The sequence below is a fragment of the Drosophila nasuta genome, chromosome 3, assembly GCF_023558535.2.
Source record: "Drosophila nasuta strain 15112-1781.00 chromosome 3, ASM2355853v1, whole genome shotgun sequence".
Taxonomy (NCBI): Eukaryota; Metazoa; Arthropoda; class Insecta; order Diptera; family Drosophilidae; genus Drosophila; species Drosophila nasuta.
Genome location: NC_083457.1, coordinates 41,461,426 through 41,481,692, shown reverse-complemented (window position 1 = coordinate 41,481,692; position 20,267 = coordinate 41,461,426). Strand labels below are relative to the sequence as shown.

The following is a 20,267-nucleotide window of genomic DNA, read 5'->3' as shown; positions in this document are numbered from 1 at the left end:
TTTTTTTTTTTATCGATTTAGCATTTGGCATTCAGCCGTTGGTTCGACGTTCGAGTCTGTTACTTTTTGTGACTGCCACTTATGAATGTGGCAAATGTGGCAACTGTGTCCTTGCCAGCGTGTCCCTGCAGCATTGTGTGTGGCATTGAAATGCCATTTGAATAGATGCCACAACGATCCTAATTACACTTTCATGCACACACACACACACAGCAGCTTTCTAACGCCCAACAGCAGACCCAGCCCATTGAATGCACATCAAAAGGGACCCTGGCATCGTCACTGTTGCAAACACATTGTTGGCTTGCTCGGCACATGCTGCATTACCTATTCATATCATATTCATACTCGAGGAGTATGAATACTTTAAAGGTCAACTCGTTGAGCCCATGTATGAGCTGTGACCCAAAAGCAATCGGATCGATATAAACAAAATGTCACTCTTGATCGGGTTTTATTAAGCCGTAATAAATATTTGATATTGTGTGTGATGTGTGGGTTTTCTTGAGAAAGTGGAATAGAAGTATAATACTTGATAATAAGCTTCGTGAGAGTTGTACTTCAAAGTGAAGATGAAGCTGACAATTCAATACTTTTACATAAAAGTCCCTTTTAATGAGTCCCTTTTATGAGAATGCTGCTCAGAGTAAAGAAATTTAAATAGCGAGATGCTGAAGAATGCCAAATGTTTATGCTATTGATAGGTTGCTTCCATTCTTAAGGAAAACTTCTAAATAATTAATTATATGACAATCACTCAAATGCTTTTAAGAAATAATTATTTTTCAAAGCTAATTTAAAGTGTCAATTTAATGGAATATATTAAATACATTTCCTTGTATATATGAAGAAGATGAATATAACAAGAAATATTCAAATATAATTCACAATGAAGATCATTTTCTTTTAGATCCCAATATATTTTATTTGCCTTATGCATCACTTGAATTAATTTTTCATTTTACTCAAAGAGAAGTTCGCCATTTGTTTTATGGTGTGTTACCTTCACAAAAAATTTGTTTAACAATAAAAGATTAATAATCCGCAAAATTCACAATATTATTCACTGTTAAGACAATTTTCCTCATAATCACAGCTCATATTCTTCTTCTTATGCCTCATTAAATCATTCTTTCCTCCCACTTGAGGAGTTCCCCGTTTTGTTAAATACTCTTCACCAAAATATTTGCGCATTCCGCAACCTGTCTGACTCAGCCCATTATCAATTATTTTGGCGCCGGTCCAGGTGTGCGGTCAAGGCTAGCCAAGTGCTCTCAAGTGGCTGCTGGCTGGCTGGCTGCTGCCTGTTTTGCTGCACTTTCAATGCCAATTTTCATGGCGATATTCACGTGCCTGATGGTCAATCCCCATTGTTCAGAGTCCTCATTTATTTGTGAATGAAAATGGCTTTTAATTGTTGACTTGGCAGACGGCGTCGACGGCCAAAAACGCAAAAACGAAAAGCATTCGCATGCACATTTGTTATTTCGTTTTGGCTTTTTATATTATTTTTGTTTGGCCATGCAAATATGAATCAGAATTTGCATATAAAAAGAGAGAGAGGCAACAAAGAGAGAGAGAGAAATTGAACAAGCATACGCCGCGTTGGTCAAACGTATAAGGTTCTGGCAACACTTTCAAATAAATGAATCAGTTGGCATGTTCGCACAGTGGGCGAAGAGTGAGGGAATTGAAATGTTTAGGAAATCTAAATATAAAGTTTATACATTTAATCTAGCTGAAGTAAACTAAATAAACATTTCTCAAGCTGAAAAATACTACTTTTTAACCCTGTTTTATAGTATTGTTCATTTAAAAAATGAATGAATGAAATAGTACAGTTAAAATCTTTATTGTAAAATTCCCAAAATGGAAAATATATTTGAAGTATTCTACAAAAGGGTCGCTAAAACTATATTGTTAATTTTAATAACTGGTTATTTTGTTTAGCTATTTTTAAGTATTCTACTGACCATTCAATTTGGAATGCAAGCCACGCTATTAACAACTTATTTTTATTGCTCTATAACGTGTTTACGAAGTCATTTGAAATCGTTAAAAACGTAGTTAAATTTGCACGACAAACTGATAAGGATTTCCTCCCCATTTCCATAGATCTCTAACCACTGTACATTTATTCTATGCGCTATGTTTGTCGCATGTTTCTGTGGGCATTTTTCTCGCCTTGCTATGTTTTGTTTATGCTTTTTTATGACTTATTGTTTATGCAGGCAACGAGTGCGTGGCATTTGTCAAGTATTTTTCAGTATTCACAACATTTTTGTGTTTTTGCTTTTGCCTTTGTTTTTGTTGCTATTGCTGTTTCTGTTATTGCTTATTCATTTGCATTTGTTTTTGTTCGGCCTGTCTGGCAGTTGGAGCTGTCAGACATTTCGTGACTGTCTGCTGAATGAGTGAATGAATATACTCGTCACACATTTACATTCACATTCTCAGGCAAATCGCGTGGGTGTATTTTACAGATAATAAATTTAAGATGCGATAAAAAGCATTTGACCATAAAATTTTTTAGATAAGCAAATATGAAATGAAAAGCTCAAACACACAACACACAAAAAAACAGATGGGAGAGGAATCAAACCCGATGCAATACAATGGGGGGTTTCTTTTCCATCTTCTTCTTCATTTTGTTGTTTTGTTCTTCCCTATTCAAAGCATGGGAAAAGATAACAAAACAAATCCGTGGGTTCTCAAACTGTGACTGCTTGTTGCTTGCTATTGTGAATTGTGAATTGTGTTTGGAATGGTTATGGTCATGTTTTTGAGGTCGCTTTTTAATAATTTTATGCACATCTCCAACGTAATTTACGAGGCTGCGATTATGCGGCCAAGATAATGACAATTTGTGGGTCTTTTGTTGTGAATGTTAAATGATCTTGCAAAGATATTTCAAGCCTCTTATCATCAAGCCATCTACACGCATCATTTAAGTTGATCGCATAAATCCCCATTCCACATTCGCCATTATCCATTAAGCAAATCATCTTATTAACCTTCACGTTCGCAGCACACTCACTCAAAGCGTTGCACAGTCTATAAATAACACTCACTTTTCCCATAGACACCTGTATATAAATGCAGTTCATTCAACTTATTATTCCACATTTTGTTCAAACATTTTATGAACAGGTGCAAAACTGTTAAACAAAAATGTGATGTGCAAGGGGGGGACAGAGAAAAATGTGCTAAACTTTCTCCTTGAGCTGATTTCGTTTTTCACAATTTCAACAATTTTGTACAATGCCGAAACGAATGAATGAATTATGTACATTCAATCAATCAGTCAGTCATTCAGTCACTTAGTCGATTCGCATACAATAAATAGAAATCAAAAGTTGCCTTTTTTGTTTGGTGAAAGAAGCGCAGAGTTGGAATTTCGAAAAAGCTTTTCTTTTCGCCACGCTCGACTGAAGCTGAAAGCCCAAAAGCAGAAAACGAAATTGAAAACTGCAAAAAAACAACAATAACAATAACGAAAAGTGAATAGCCAGAAAATCAATTTACAGCGAAAATGAATAATAATTGAGAATATAAACACGAGAGAACGAGAGTGCGTAATTGTAGAAAATTATTATTAAATTGCAGTTATCCGCTGAATTATGTAAGCCGGGAATTATGCAAATATTCTGTTCGTAGTTCTAGAAGAAAGATGGCAGACTAGAAGATACCCTAGAAGCTGTTGTAATGAATGTTTGTAGCTTCAACATTCGCAAATCTTCACTATCGATAGTATTATCGGCACTATCGATTGTTTTTAAATGTGTAAATTATGTTTTAAGTTTAATTGCAGGTATCAGCTGAATTATGTAAGCCGGGAATCATTCAAATACCCTGTTTGTAGCTAAAGAAGTAAGATGGTAGGCTAGAAAATACCCTAGAAGCATTTGTAATGAGTTTTTGTAGCTTCAACATTCGCTTAATGAGAAAATCTTCAACTGTTGAAAAGTATCGATAGTTTACAAAGTATAAATTTTGTTCTAATTTATAAAAAATACAACAACTTGAACAACTTTTCTTTATATAAAAAATGTCTTTATTCGATAGTTCCTGATGTACGATTGCGCATACTATCGATAGTTATTCACCTCCAATTCCAACATCTTCAGATCTACACCTCTCAAACTACATATTTCTATAATTATCTTTCTTATTCCCAATTTACACTTTTGTTTTGGCGTTCTGGGTATAATGAAATTACCACAGGTGAGTAATAAACACCGTTGGGAAAGCGGCCACCAAATTACGATGTTCTATCACAGTTTACATTTATTTTTCCACATTGCTGAGGTGTTTGTCATTTGGGGGGCAATTAGCCAGATAAATGGACGTTAGATGCGACAGACTGGAACTTGGCTGGTTCCGGTTTTAGTTATTGTTATTGTTTTGGCTCTGCTTTCAATTTGTTTGTTTCGACATTTTTACAGGCATTGCGAAAGCTGGTTTCCACTTTGGCGATTATATAAAAACCGAAAAGCGACTGGAAAAATGAAAAATACTCTAGCGATGGCGATGGCGCCGTCGTCGTCGCCATTGACAATGACGGACAATAAAATTCGGGGAAAAGCTGAAAATATAATTGCGGCAAGTGGGCAGGTAATGCATGAAGTGGGCGGGGCTGCTGAGAGTAATGAATAAAAAAGCTTTTTTGCTTGACACAATCCCCAAAAGAGATAATCAAATTGTATTTTACACTTTGCAATAATGTTACAAATGAATACGGGTTCAAAAATTTCCAAATACGATGCGAGTGCATAGATTAAATTGATTGCTAGTTGAGTGCCAGTGTGAGTGCTTGTTTGAGTGTATGTGTGTGCGTATCTTATTGCGGCACTTTATGACAATCTGTAATTACATGCTCGAGTAAAGTGAATACACTCATACACTCGATGTTCACAGCGCACGCAAAGTGAAACTTTGATCTCTAAACTCGACAACTCAACTTCGGTAGCGGCAATTTCATTTATTAATATTTCGAAAAATGGTTTGACAGGCCTTCTCCGCCTTCCCCAATCTAATGATGGAAGCTGGTTAAATGGATGCTTATTGAGTTATATTTTGGGGAAGACTTGAAAACATGTTCGAAATTTGGGAAAATTAATTTGTTACTGATGATGCAACGTCAAACTTTACTCAAAATTGGGTAAGGTTGGGATTAAATTAAACCAACTTAAATGTGTCTGAAATATTTCATATTACTGAAAGTTTTCTTTAATGGAATTTGTGTTCAAAATGAATCAATATTAATATTTCAAACCATTTTCATTTCTTCTGCTTCTAAAAGATACAAAATCCAACTAGAATGTATCTAAGAAATACAAATTAAACTCATATCTTCTGAAAGTTTTATTTAATGGAATTTATGTTCAAAATGAATCGAAATAAATGTTTTAAACAATTTTTGCTGCTTCTAAAAGATACATAAACGAACTCGAATGTACCTAAGAGATACAAATTACAATCATATCTTCTGAAAGTTTTATTTAATGGAATTTAACTCAAAAATAAATCAATATAAATGTTTTAAACAATTTTCGTTCTTGCTTCCAACTCAAAAGATACAAACTTTCCTCATATTTTCTGATTGCTTTAATAGTTTTACTGTTATGTATCTCAAAGCTGTCAAGCATTCTCACTTTCCAAAACTTTTGGCAAACTGTTTTAACCACTCTCATGCCTCACTTTCTTGAACGTTTTATAATAATTTCTTGAAAGTTTCATTGTAAATGATGTCCAAGATGTTGTTTTCTGCTCGGTTTTCTACTCCCTTCAACTTTTGTACTTTTCCAACAAAGGAGCTCATGGGGAATGAGTTTCTTATCAAAACTGCCAGTGCCAGACAAGGTGCGGCCGTCTCAAATGCATGCGACTTCAAAGCGCTGCCCCGTCCGTATCTAGATTGTGGTCTATGGAATACAAAAACACGGCGGCGCATGGAATTCACAACAAGGAAAAAGTTGAGCTGATTTTTTCACCAGAAAATGTCTGGCAATTGTAAATATTCAAAAGTTGGCGAACTTTTAATGCTCTTTTGTGTGATTAGAAATAGGTTTATGTACATTAAAGAAAATATTGATTGCTGCGTCGTTTACCTAAGAAACGAGAACGGATTTCCACAAGACAATATTATAATTTTCTATAAATATGATGATGTCTATATTGACTCAGATCTCGACACAACGTAGAATAAACATACTTGATGAGATCAAGAGGCCAGTATTGAGGGTATCTCCAGCAGCAGCCGAAGCAGGCAGTATCTATGTCTTTCGACTCGTTTGCGGCTGTTGTAAACATATTCTGTATAATATCAACTCTTCGGTGATTCAACTGTGCAGTTCTGGGAAGCAAGTGCAATAGCCAGGACGGATAAGGAGAGGACGGACAGACAGACGGACGGACGGACAGACAGACCGCAGCCAGAGCGAGACACTGCGGATGTGGGATGTCGTTTAAATATTGCCAGACGGCGTAAAAATTGACAGACGTCGCATATCCACAAAAACAGACGCATACAAAAGACGAAAACTTCTGAATGGCGCTGCTTGGCGAAAATCATAATAAAAGTGCACATAAAACGAAATAAAACAAAAGACAAACAACAACGAATGGAAAAAGTCGAAAGAAAGAGAGAGAGAAAAAAAAACGAAAGTGGCGACAACTTCAACTCTGAAACTTCAATTCCAAATACCATGGTGGACAACAAAAAACAACAAACAGCAGCAGAAGAAGAGGAAGAACCGGCAGTTCAGCCATTAGGCGGCAATTAAATGAATTAAATTTCACATTAATTATTTAAAAATACTTTGGGAGACACGACACATAAACATACGCATGCAGCACAAAGAGCTGTTTATGAAGTTAAAATTAACTGCTGTTGCTTTTTGGTGTTCTTTCTTCAGGGCGTCAGTTGCTTTTTTTTTTGTACCCTATAGGAGGAAATGGTGAAATACTGAGAGATATTGTAGCTTGAAAATTGAAAAGATTTTGAAGATCTGAAGAAACTGTTTGAATGGTGAACAATAATATTAATAATTTGGGAATTTCGAGAAAAATAACATAAAGAATTCCTATGCAAATTCTATATTTAAAATTTTAGATTTTAAAATAAAATAAAATGAAGAAATCCAATGTAGGTTCTATATTTGAGATTTAAGAATAAAATAAAAAAGTCCAATGTAGTTTCTATATTTGAGATTTAAAAATAAAAAATAAATAAATTCTATGTATATTTTTTTGAGATTTGAGATTTTAAAATAAAATGAAGAAATTTTAAGTTGATTCTATATTTCATAATGAATTTTAAAGAAAAATACAAGAAGCAATTAAATCTAGACTATTTAAATCTAGACTCTATATTCTATAGTGAATTTTAAAGGGGAAAACTAAAGAATAATTAAATAATTTATTGTTTTTATTTCAATAAATTGCTTAGCTAATATCCCATTCTTAAATTTGTATAATAAATAGTAATACGAAAAAGATATAATTTATATTTATTCTTGAGAAATACAATTTACACTGCCTTACATGGTATTTGCAAGTCGAGCTTACTCAATTGGACTTTACATTTTTTTATTTTCTTTTTTGGTTTTTGGGCATAATTTTCATTTCATGTTTCCACACTGACGGTTCACTGACCATGTCGGAACACAAATGAACACCGGACGCCGGTCAGCTGGGAGCTGAGAGTTAGCCGAGAGTGATTTGGAGAAGCGAGAGACTGAGAGAAAGAGTGAGAGATGCTCTCGCGTCATCATCATCATCAGCAATGTTTGGAGAACTGGTTTCGTGCTCTTCCATGGCTCATTTGTTATGCTTTTTCTTTAGTTCGCTTTTTTTACAGCAAATACTTGCCAATTTTCGTGATTCGTTTTTGGCAAAAAAATTGTGTTGTAGTATTTGTATTTGTATTTGTAAAAAGAATATTATTTTTGGCAAGAGAAATTTGAGTGGAATTTAACTATATTATGCCAGACTTTTACTAATATAATTAAATCGATATTGACTCAGTCATATATGGAAGTTGGGAATGTCAAAGAGTGACTGTGTTATGGGCATGACAAGTTAGTAACAACGGCGACTGTTTAACGACTTTTGCCATTTTCGAATGCATTTAACACATTCCTCATAGATTAGACTCGCCTTAACTTATGAAAAGTCGTTTCTTTGTGTGGTTAAATGTTTTTATGTGCTCATAAAGACGGTTTAACCAACATGGCGAGCTACAATTATTGCTTATAAGCATTACTATCGATGCAGTCGCGTAATAAAAATCGCAAGTGTAGATAATGGAAGGAGGAAGCTTGGACTCTTGCTGCACTTAAAGATGCTTTTCTTAATGGATTGCATGCCAAGACTCATTACGTAGTTGATTATTAATTATTTTTTACTATCGATATATTTTTAATGCTCTTCCGCTTATTTCATTTGAATTCCGATTCATTACGTAGTTTATTAATGACCGAACAGTTACCTAACGATATACATTTTACTATCGATATTATACTATCGATATATTTTTAATGCTCTTCCACTTATTTTAGTTGATTTCCGACACAAACAGTTAGCTTACGATATGTTTTACTATCGATATATTTTTACTGCACTTCCGATCATCTTTTTCCTCAGCAAATCAGTTGATATTTCAATGGAATTCAAAGACTCATTACGTAATTGATTATTAATGAATTAACATTTAGCTAACGATATATATTTTACTATCGATTTATTTTTACGGTACTTCCACTGATCTTTTTCCATATCCCAAGATTCGTTACGTAGTTAATTATTAATGACTTTACATTTAAATATATATATTTTACTATCGATAACATTTACTATCGATACATATATGTACCTTTACTACACTTCCATCGACCTTTTATTAACAATTTAGTTTCTATTTCAGTTCAATTCGAACTTCGTTTAGCCTGCAACGAAATCGTAGCTAAATGGTCTGACTTTCCGACATTTAAATTGAAATTCGCCATAAAATTGCAGAAATTAAGGCAGAACTTGCATATATGGCCTTTAGGCACAATTTCGCAGATTGAACACTTTTGCATTGATTGCGGATTTTACAGATACACACTCTGGCATGCATATCTACAACAATTGCAACAATAATCGGGCATATAATGCTATGGGCAGTTAAAGTCCAAGTCGCCATCAGAAATTCAATCAGTGACCGCTGGCATTGGGGAGCTTAAGGCGAGCTCGAGCTTGAGCTACCGTTGTCTCTGTTGGGGAGCGAGAGAGAGAGAGAGAAAGAGATTGTGTTGCAGCACATGTGAGAGGTGTTTGTATCTCGTATCTATGGCCACAGCTACAGGTAAATTGCACTCATACACACACACACATGCAGACAGCTGCTGTACGTGCTGTGGCAAGCGAGAAAACTCAATTCTCATTACAGTTACAATTACGAACGTGATTTGTGCTGCAGTCTCATATCGAGTTGGAGGCAGGTTGCCTCATTGATGGATTTGACGCCGCCTCAAAATGCAGTTCTCTAAACCGCCTCCTATCCCTCTTCCTCTTTTGACTCCTCTGTGAACGTGGAAGAACAGGTTTCCCTGGTTCTTTGTCGTGAAAGCGATTCTTGTTGCATTTGAAACGGTTTTGCGCAAAGCATAAGTATTTGTACATTTATTTACCATTTGTTTATGCTATAATAAAATACTATACAAATCTGAGCATGTGTGTGATATGGTATAATATAAAAAGAGGCGAAACATTTACTGTTTGCTGTTGATTTTTGCACATGCTTAATGTGTTCGACCTTGTGCGCTTGTTAACAGAGGCAGACATCACAGGGATGTGTGTGTGTGTGTATGTGTGAGTAAGTGGTTAAACTTAATAAACACATCAATTGCAACCGAAGTGCAGAGCATATAAAGTCTTCATCCCCCCTATTCTCCATTTCCCAATTTGTTTGTTTGGGGATAAAAATATTGTGTGTAATTCATTTGCCCCCAAAAACAAACACCTATGTACATAAAAATATGTACACTATAAATAAATACAGCGCAGCACACATTATGCATAAGTATTATATCTGTGTGTGTGTGTCAATCAATCAACTGGCGTCAAAAATTTATGACCTCAAACATAATCACAGCGATGGGGCGAAAAATTTTGTTGTTGTTGAATGTGGAAGCGTTTCATGCGCTTATAATTAGTTGACGCAGTCTTCACCCCCCCTTTCTCCTCTTCCCTGTTAAATATTCAGTTCTCTCAATGTTTTCTGCTGTTTACAAATGATGTTTGTTTTTCCTATTGGCTGTCTCACTCGCTTTCTTTTCGCTTTTCGTCAGCTAATTTATGCAAACAGTTTTCAATGAGGCGCAGCCCTGAAGGGGACCGCAGCATAATGAAAACCGTACAACTTACAACATTTTGGGGCAAACCAAATGCTGCGGGTGTTGCGTCGTGTGGGCGGCGGTTGCAACGCTCCACTGGGAATGCGAAAAAAAACGGAAGAGGAAAAGCTTAAGATTGGAAAATGGGCAGCAAATTATATAAATTTAAATGCATGACAAAGTTAAGAAATCATTTGATGGCGGAAATATTTAGATTAATATGCATTCAATACTTATAAAACATTGCTTTTCGGAGAAAAAGGATTAGCAACAGATGAAGTCATACAGTGACGATAAAGATGTGGTATATATGGTATAGAGAACTAGTCAGACCACATTTATAAAAAAAACTCTCTGGAAAGAACTCAACTAAAGAGAGCTCAAGACTGAGTCACAGTCTAAGCAAAACATCTGTTTTCAGAGCAGCTTTTGTCTACGTTTTTTAGGCATATATTTTTATTATTTCGTACTCTATTAGTTGTCATTGTTTTGCAGTTGATGTTGATCCAAATGGGACGACACTTTGTCTTGCCATGGTCCAATGGTAAATAAGAACATTACTATTTGAATATTTACAACTGGTCGTAAACTAATTGGAATCGCTCGTGGTATTCACAGCTGTTGATGTTCTTATTGGATTGTATGTATGTATGTAGTAAACAAAGTAGGGAGAGGGGGCAGGGGCAGGAACTGGCATTGTTGTGTTTTGTTGTGTTGGTGCCTAAAAATAACATCAAAGTGCATTGCAATGCACGAAATGCGAAGCACGAAAGGATTTACGAGCTTGATCGAAAACAGCCCTTTGGCCCCAAAAGCGAAACATGCAAAGTCGAAGCAACAACAACAACGACAACAACAACGGCAGCAACAACTACAATAATAATGATGACGATGAGTGGCACTTTGGAGCTAGCAAATGCCAGGAAACAGGCGACGCGACGCTTCAACTCCAACTCCACAGACTGAGTTGCAAGTAAAAGTAAAGAAAATTATAAAAAGGCAACGACATGAGACGCAGCAAAAAAAAAATAATACGAAACAGAAACAGAAAGATACGGCACAGGCTAATAATAGAAAATCCATGATGGTTGCAGTCAGTGGAGAAAAGAAAAAAACAACTACAAAGTGGCAAAGTGGAGACAACGCCTTCAACTTCTTCAACTGCAGCTATCTCTATCTCTGTCACTCTCGCTCTTGCGTTGAAATTATGTTTGAGCACATAAAATGATTGAAGAAATAATATTTATATATTTACATAATCACATGCGAGTGGGAAAGCTGTAAAGTAAACACACTGCGGGCCAATCTTGCCAACATCCAACGTCACCTGTTTGCCGTGTGTCCACACACACACACACACTCACTCTAAGTGTGTGTGAGTTGTGTGCGTGTGGCGTCCATTAGCCATGTGAAAAGTTCATTTGCCTCGTCTCATAATTTGCCGCTTGCATGTTAGCAAATAACGTCCAGTCAACGGCCATTGACGCCTCCTCTTTGCTTCCTTCCGCTTCTAGTCCAGGCTACTCAGATTACAAAGAGAGCGCGCAAGACACGACACAGAGAGCGGAAGGCGAAGGCGAAGAGAGAGAGCGAAAACAGAAGGAGTTTACTGCACACACACACTAACTCTCACTTGAGGCTATTTTGAGACATTTGCGATGTGCGACTGCTGAAGTCTCCCTTTCCATTCCCTTGCTTCATTCCTTTGCCTTTTCCCACTGCCATTTTCCATTTCTCATGTCACATGAGTGCGCTGTGGTCTTATTTTTTTTTTGCAATTGGCAACTGCACTGAAGCATCAGCAGCAGCAGCATTCCCAAATCGAAGTCAATGCAAGTCTCTCTATCGCTTGGTGCCCCCAAAGTATCTAATTACAATCGTGTCGTATAACGATTCGAACTATAGACAAATTCCGCGCCGCCAGCGGGCAACGCCTACGACTGCAAACTAACTAACCGAGGTGGGCACAGTGGGCCGCCAGTGTATGGGAAATTTATATATCCCTTTGTGGAATTCAGGGCAGCAATTTGTATATTTTAGTTAGTGATAAAAACATTATTTATTAACTGCGAATTGATGGCTGTCTAAACAAAATACTTGTGAATGGGAAAAGCTATATTTCTTTGTGGGTGCTATAAAAATTAACGTACCTATAAAACGCCGAAATTAATAGCAAATGTTGTGCAAGAATTTCAGCTATTAAATGGAACTGAATGAAAATCTATTGAACCTAATAAAATGTTAAAAATAATATCAAATGCTTAAAATGGAATCAAAATATTTACTTTGCTGCTAGCGGTAAAACTTGTAGAGCAGTACATAGAATTACTACTCGTAACAATTATTATAAATAATGTGAGAAAATGAAATTTAGGTTTCCCACAATTTGCAATTATTATTAAACTTGTACCGCAATTAAGCGGTCTGCTTGTGAATTTAAATAAATTATGAACTCATTCTGAGCGAATGTAAACATTTTCCTAATAACTTTTATTATTATGAGATTTATTTGCATTTGGAGTTCAACCCTTTTGGAGTTTCTATTTGCAAAGCACTCGCCACACTGTGCTGTTGTGTCGTCAATTGCCATGTTAGATGTTTGCTTGTCGCTTGTCGTATTTGGGTTGTGTGTGACTGTGATTTTGTGTTTTTTTTTTTATTTTTCTTTCTGTTTCTGTTTCAGTCTGAATTTGCGGCTGGCAGTCGGTCTGCCTCTGGTCTGAGATCGACCTGGTGGCGACTGGCGAATGGTGACTGGCGACTGCGGTTGGTGGCTTGTAATCTGTACCCAGACACACGGTTGTACTACAATGTAATTTTGTAATTGCAACAACTAGAAACAAAAAAAAAGCGAAAACTACACAACAACAAAGACAATTGCATCTTCTGGGCCTGTGTGATGCGGGTTTGTGCTCTATTCGATTGCAAATTGGTTGAATAATTTTGGTGTGGGAAATGTGCACGAAATACGAAATACATCAAATTTGTCTAGTATTGTTTCGTAGTTGAACTTTAATGGTCCAATGGCAAGTATGCTGATCAGATAGTTGAATTAAAACTAAATAAGGAAGCTTTTAAGTGTGTTTCTCACAAATAAATACCATTAACAGTATATAAAATACTAAGCAATTTGCAACGTTTTAAATATATCTTAGAGCATTAAATTTTAAAGATTTCTATATTTAATACCACAAAAATAAAATACTGATTTTGGTTTTGTTGGCTAAAAAAAATATATCAAATTTTATGTTTATGTTACGTTGATATATTTAATACCACAAAAATATAAATATACCATTTATATATTTATTATCACAAAAATATAAATGTACTATAAACATAATACTTCATATCTTTTTTAAGTCAACAAAACCAACCATAGTATTTTAGCGTAATTAACAGAAAAACAAAGAAGAAATTGAAAAGCTTAAAAAGAAGAAGGCACAGAAAATACTGCAATTATGCTAAACGATGCAAGTGTTTTATCCATTATCGCAATTGCTTAAAATACTACTTGGATAAATGGGCACTTTATTGCCTGATAAATACTAGAATTGTGCTTTTGCCCGGCACGGCAAACAAAGGTTATGCGAGAGAGCTGCGTACCCAGCTGAAAGCGGACTGCACAATCTGTGACTCAATGCGGTCAGACATCTGTACATACGTATGTATATATAAAATACATACTCTGTGGGGGCGATAAGCGCTGGCAGTTAGAAAAAGAACTCGTAATACACAATAAAGCTAAATATAAATAAAAATAATTGCAAACAAATTGCAGTGCAAGAGCAAATAAAAAAAATGAAATACAATGAAATTGCAATAAATTTGATAGCATCTTGAAAGGAGCTTAAAGTGGAAGTGGCAGTATCAAAGGAAAAGAAGAAGAGTGTGTCGAGTATTCCAATTGCAACCAGAGTGGCAATTAGACTGAATTGAGTTTGAAGATATAGAAATTTATTGTGTGGCATTTGTGCAGCTCTTGAGACATTTAATGAGTTCTATGCAGCAGGTGCAATTTCCCATTAGATAATGCCGAGCTGACTGATAATAAATCCAATCAGAGTGTAGCGCCCCCCGCTGTCCAGAAGTTGTGGTAGGACGACAAAATAACCGGGAGCAAGAGAAAGAGAGTGGGAGAAAGAGGACATAAAAAAGCTATTAGAGAAATGTGACATGGCAAATACAGATGTCAGCATGAAAAAAAAAGGGGAAATATGTTGCAAACAAACAGCATTGTGAAATTGCGGAAAAGTATGGAAAATGCGTGAGGAAAAATCGCAGGAAATGCCCGTCAACAAAACAGTGAGGGGGTGGCTGCTGATGTTGTTGCTTTTGCTGTTGCGTACATAGGTCACAAGCGTACTTTTCAACCACTGTCGAGTAACAGCAGCAGGATGAGGGTGCGAATGCGGGGGCGAGGTTGATGGTGGGGTGCGTATGGTATTAAAAGGAGCAGCAACAGCCGAAACCGCCCTCACAACAACAATAATGCTGCCTGCTCTACCAAATTCAATACATTTTCTTGCGACGCGTGTCTCGCTTGTAAACAAAAGCGAACAGCCAAAACTACAACAAGATGAACAACAACAACAGCATGTAGAACTATTGTGTGTACATAAGGCCAAGCCGGCAACAACAACAACGACAACAACTACAACGTGCATTCCGCTTCTATGATAATCGGAAGCAATGAAAGAAAGAAATTGGCTCAATTGGAGAGCGGCCGCCCCACAGTGATGTGTCTGTGTGTTTATGGAGTGAAGGGAAGAGGAAGCATAAGTGAGAGAGAGCATAAGCGAGAGAGCGACAGTTTGAGAGAGAAAGAGAGAGTATGAGCTGTCAAGCAAAATGTTAACTCTATGTACACTGTTATATGCGTAAGTGTGTGAGTGAGTGTATACACACGCTAAGTGCATTTGTATGCTGCGGGTGGCTTATGTACATACACAAATATACACTTTTACGCACACACATACACGCATTTACTCATTTTTACGCACACTTATGCAAAACGCATACTCACCATTGTGTTCGGTAAATATGTTTAGGCCCACAGTTGCATTGCAGCGATTATCCTTGTGGGAGGCACTAGAGTTGCCACCTCCGCCTCCACCGCGCTGTGATGACAACCCACTAGAGCCGCTGGAACCGATGCTGTTGCTGCCGTGACCCGAAACCGACACCGCTGCCGACGACGAAGACTGATGTGATTTGAGACGCGAACCACGCAATGTGGAGCCTGTTGTATTGGAGGCAATGCAATGCGGCGAACCGGAGGCAATGGGACTGCTGCTGGAGACACCGATGCAGCTGACAGTGGCGCCATGACCACCGCCGCCGCCACCACTCGAATGCGAGCCGCGCTCCTTGCCCTGCTGTGCTCCCATTATTGTCGCAATCACATGCAACCAGAAGAAGCTGGAGATGGAGTTGGGTGGTTGGGTTGGCTGCTCTTGCGCAGCAATAACAATTTATACACTCTATGCGATTATATATATTTTCTTATTTGCACAATTTGATTTCAGTTTTTTTTTTATTGCTAGCGATAAATAATTTATTTGCATGCACTTTTTTTCTTCTTTTTGCAATTTATCGCATTCGCGTTTGCTTTATTTTAATTCGCTGCTCTACACATTTTCTTTCGTGCGTCGTCGTCGTCGTCTCTTTTCTTTCTTTCACGAGATACGCTCTTTTTTCTTTTCTTTTTTGCTGCTACTCCACTTTTTTTTTGCAATTTGAGAGTAGACAAAATTCAAGGATGTTGCGAAATTTTTTTTGCACGCAAAATTTTTGTAGTATGCGATGAAAACAATTAACAATTTTTGTGTTTGCTTTTTTTGCTCTCTCACTCTCTCATTTGTTGAGTGGCCAATGCCACCAGCCTTTCGACGGGGGGGTGTTGAAGCAGAAGGGGGGGCGGCTCTGGCTGGCTACAAAACACGCCCTAAAAAATGCACTTTGTCTGCCCGTTACGTCTTTTCGCTGCGTCTGCGTCTCGTCCACTGCTCCGTTTTCTCACATATTTCGCATTTTCAACGACGAAAAGTGATACCGATTTATTGTATTCTGTTGTGTATTTGAACTGCAGCTTGTAAGTTATCTATATCTTTGCATTTTTCCCAATTACACACACACACAAGCACACAGAAAATTACCACCCGCACAACACAGAGCGACACCGACCGACTTTATTAAAATTTTCAAGACGACTAACTCGGCTAGAGTGACCGTCTGCAATTAGCGCGAGAATAACCAAAGCTTATTTTGTGCAGCCAACTTCATGTTGAGTGTTGTGCTTGACGCAGCCAACTTCACGCGAGCTAAAAATTGCGTTCTTTTAACTTCAGTGGAATCAAAATTGCGGTTTCTCAATTGCCTATCGAACTGGTTCGTCAAAAAGCTCTGTTGTCGCTGTTGGTAGTCCTTTGTAACACAAGCCGGTATTTATTATTTATTTCATATATTATTAATTTGTTTTAAAAAACCAACCTGATCTTCAAAATATTTTCACAATTTCATAAGAAATTATGGTCTGGGTTTTGCGAAATTACCGAAAATTAACAAACAGTTTCAAATAACGCGCCTCTCAAAATATACCAAAATATCACAAGAATTGTACCCCTTTAGTAATTATCGTGGCTCTAGATACAACTTGCAGACCCACCCGATGGCAATTGCGCATTATTTAAAATGAAATTGTTATTTTTTGGCCTGTTGCGGATGAGTTTATTTATTATCTACTTTCACAAAAAAAGCGATTTTTGACGAATGCATAAAACCGATTACAATCGATTAAAATCAAATCGGTTTCAGCTCTAGCACATGAGGACAAACACACACACAAACCCAAACCGTCACACACCGTTCAGATATTCATAGATAGTTCTGGAATTCCTAGTTTTAATTACAAAATAGTCATATATTCACATTAAGTAAAGCATTAACAAAGCAGCCAATGTAAGTAGCTAGATGTTGTACAAAAGCTAGCCACCAGCAGTACATCAAATTCAATGTTTATTTCATATTTTCGATCGACGAAAATAAGATGTCGGACTGGGATACGGTAACCGTTTTGAGAAAAAAGGCCCCGAAGTCTAGCCAACTGAAGACCGAATCAGCTGTTAATCAAGCACGCCGCCAAGGTGTTGCAGTTGATACTCAGCAAAAATGTAAGTGAAAATCCATCATTAACCTTATTTTGAATTACGCCTGCAGCAGATTGAGTCGAAATACACACGGCAGGCAGGCAATTGCAATCAATGATACGGATTGCGTGGCGCATTTGTTGTTGTTTAAGCGTATCGCTAGTTAGTATGAATGTGTATGTATATGTGGGCGTATGACTGTGTGCGCGTGTCTGTGTGTTGTGTTTAATTTCGCAACGCTTTTTTTTGCATCCAAATGCGAAATCGAAAAGCTCTCACTTCCCTGTCAAAGGCGGCGGCCATATTGGCTGACCTAAAAAAAAATCGAATATTTAAATTAATCAATTTGTTGTTGTTGCTGTTGTAGATGGTGCTGGCACCAACAAGCAGCATGTGACCACCAAGAACACTGCCAAGCTGGATCGTGAGACTGAAGAATTGCGGCATGACAAGATACCGCTCGATGTGGGCAAAATCATTCAGCAGGGACGCCAGAACAAGGGTCTAAGCCAAAAGGATTTGGCCACTGTAAGTGGGTGAAGTCGATAAACAAAATCAGTTAAATAATTTGATTTCTCTCGTATCACAGAAAATCTGCGAGAAGCAGCAAGTTGTCACTGACTATGAAGCCGGACGTGGTATTCCAAACAACTTGATACTGGGCAAGATGGAGCGTGTGCTTGGCATAAAATTACGTGGCAAGGAGCGCGGCCAACCAATAGCGCCTCCCGGTAAAAAGTGAGATGATGCTGCGGCGTCCACTGCCACAGCGACATCAGCTCCAACTCCCAGACAACAGCATGCCAGACAACAACAAAATGAGGCAGGTTGGAGCACTGTGAGCGGCAGACGCAAATGAAGCACTATCGGGAGGCTGTAAAACCAAAACTTGAGCAGCCGCACAACAACAACAACACACAAAACGAGAGAGGAGTATGAACGAGTTACAAATCAAGAAGACAAGAAAAGCATAGAAAACATTCAAGCGAAGAAGCATGCAACAATTTCAAATAAGGCTACCAACTATGAGCGCAAAAAACAACACACATTACTCTCACATTTGTTTTCAACTTATTAGTTTGCTGACAACAAATTGAAACATTGTAATTCACAAACAATATCACGCACACAAACATACACACACACACACAGCTTGACAAAGTAACACAATTCAAACATTGATATTAAAAACAAATAGAAGGACTTAATAAAAGTCCTTGCATTTTGTGCTCATAGCTTGGGGCAAATGTTTTTGTTCATTTTGGCATTTTGTTATACATAAAAAAGAAGAAAAGAAAATGAAACTTGATCTGATTTATGAAGCTAATATTTATGCATTAAAATTATGGCATTGAATACATATAATAACACATAAAAACCAAAAAACACTCGAATTTCTTTCAATTCCGATTTGAATCCTTTCTCTTCCCCAAACTCCACTCCCCACAAAATACATGGCTCATCTAGTGGTTGTTCACATCATAAATCTAAATATATATTTAGTATATATATATTTAACATTCATAAATTCTCATGCATCATGCAAAGATTAAAAGAAAAGAAAACAAATACATACATATGTGTACTATTTTAGAGCTTAGCTGGTTTTTTTGTAATCTATATCGTATATGTATATTGTAATAATACGTCTAGGGTCTTGAAATGTGCGTTTACTTACATACAGATACAAGAATACATTATACATATTATACACACAACAAAAATATGCGATATGTATTTTAGCAACTTTTTCTAGTCTAGTATTTAAAACTTAAGCGGTAGACTTTTTTCAATATATTTTCCTATCGCAGTCATTGGAGAATTAACTTCCTTGCGTAAAATTTATGCAACTTACAAGAAATCGACAAAAAAAAAACTAATTAACAAAAAAGAAAAACAATTAAATATATACAAATACATATGTACATCAATGTGTAGTGAAACATTTTCCAAAAGCCAACAAAATAAATGTTTTTCCCCGTCTTTGATGTATAATTATAAAATCGATTCGTTTTCAGATTTGCCGGGTTAATAAAACGTAAAATCTATAGTTGGGTTCAATTTTAATACTATATATGTAGATGGATACAAAAATAGATAGTCCAGAATTATTGGATGTTATTAAGATATTTATACGATATTCGATTTGTTTGTAACTTTATAAAAATGAGTATTCAAAGATTTTTTTATCAGAAATTTAAATGAAAAATCATTTTTATTTTACTTAATTTTGTAATTCAAAAATTTTGAATACAAACCAAATTTCCAAGTTCCTTCAGTTCGAATTTCATTTCGAGTTTGACAATAAATCTTCAGAATTCAGGAACGCTGTAAATTTCTGTACGAATTTTTTTAAACTCCTCCCATAGAATAAAAACAATAATTTTCAGTTCCTTTTCCTTTGTTACGTTTTTATTTATCCGTTGTTTTTCTTAGCTTTTCATCATTGTTTTTAGTTTGTATTACCTGACAAAAAAAATTCAATTTGTTCGCTTACTTTTTGAATTTAGTTACAAATTTGACTGGCTCAAAGGATCCCCAAAAGTTATCCTAAGGCGCTGCATCTTTCTTTTTCTCTCTCGCACTCTCGGTTTCTTCCTCTGCCGAATTCTTTATATCTTTCTGTTTCTAGTCATTCATTCTTGCGTCGATTTGTTTTTTTGTTTAAACTAAATTAACTTTTCAAGTAGGACTTCTTTTGCTTATTTGCTTTTACGTTTTCATTTTGTTTTTGTTTCTT

General features: G+C 36.5%; 2 protein-coding genes across 6 annotated transcripts in view; one reads left to right on the top strand and one right to left on the bottom strand.

Annotated features, from left to right (window-relative positions):
• The window catches only part of LOC132793152 (tyrosine-protein kinase Abl), a 31,712-nt gene extending 15,107 nt beyond the window's left edge, over nucleotides 1-16,605 (bottom strand). For 3 of the 5 annotated variants that reach the window (XM_060802842.1, XM_060802839.1, XM_060802838.1), the window contains exon 1: nucleotides 15,406-16,604. In XM_060802842.1, coding sequence (XP_060658825.1) covers nucleotides 15,406-15,769 — 364 coding nt within the window. In that variant the 5' untranslated portion in view covers nucleotides 15,770-16,604. Of the gene's footprint in view, nucleotides 1-15,405 lie in introns of all 5 variants that reach the window. The other 2 variants (XM_060802837.1, XM_060802840.1) reach the window with 2 other exon arrangements.
• A 589-nt stretch (nucleotides 16,606-17,194) lies between these two features.
• On the top strand, nucleotides 17,195-20,059 carry LOC132788702 (endothelial differentiation-related factor 1 homolog). The gene is given in 4 exon segments (XM_060796226.1): nucleotides 17,195-17,339; nucleotides 17,428-17,551; nucleotides 17,895-18,055; nucleotides 18,117-20,059. Coding segments are annotated over 3 exon segments (555 nt in total). The 5' UTR covers nucleotides 17,195-17,339; the 3' UTR covers nucleotides 18,387-20,059.
• The last annotated feature ends 208 nt before the right edge of the window (nucleotides 20,060-20,267 follow it).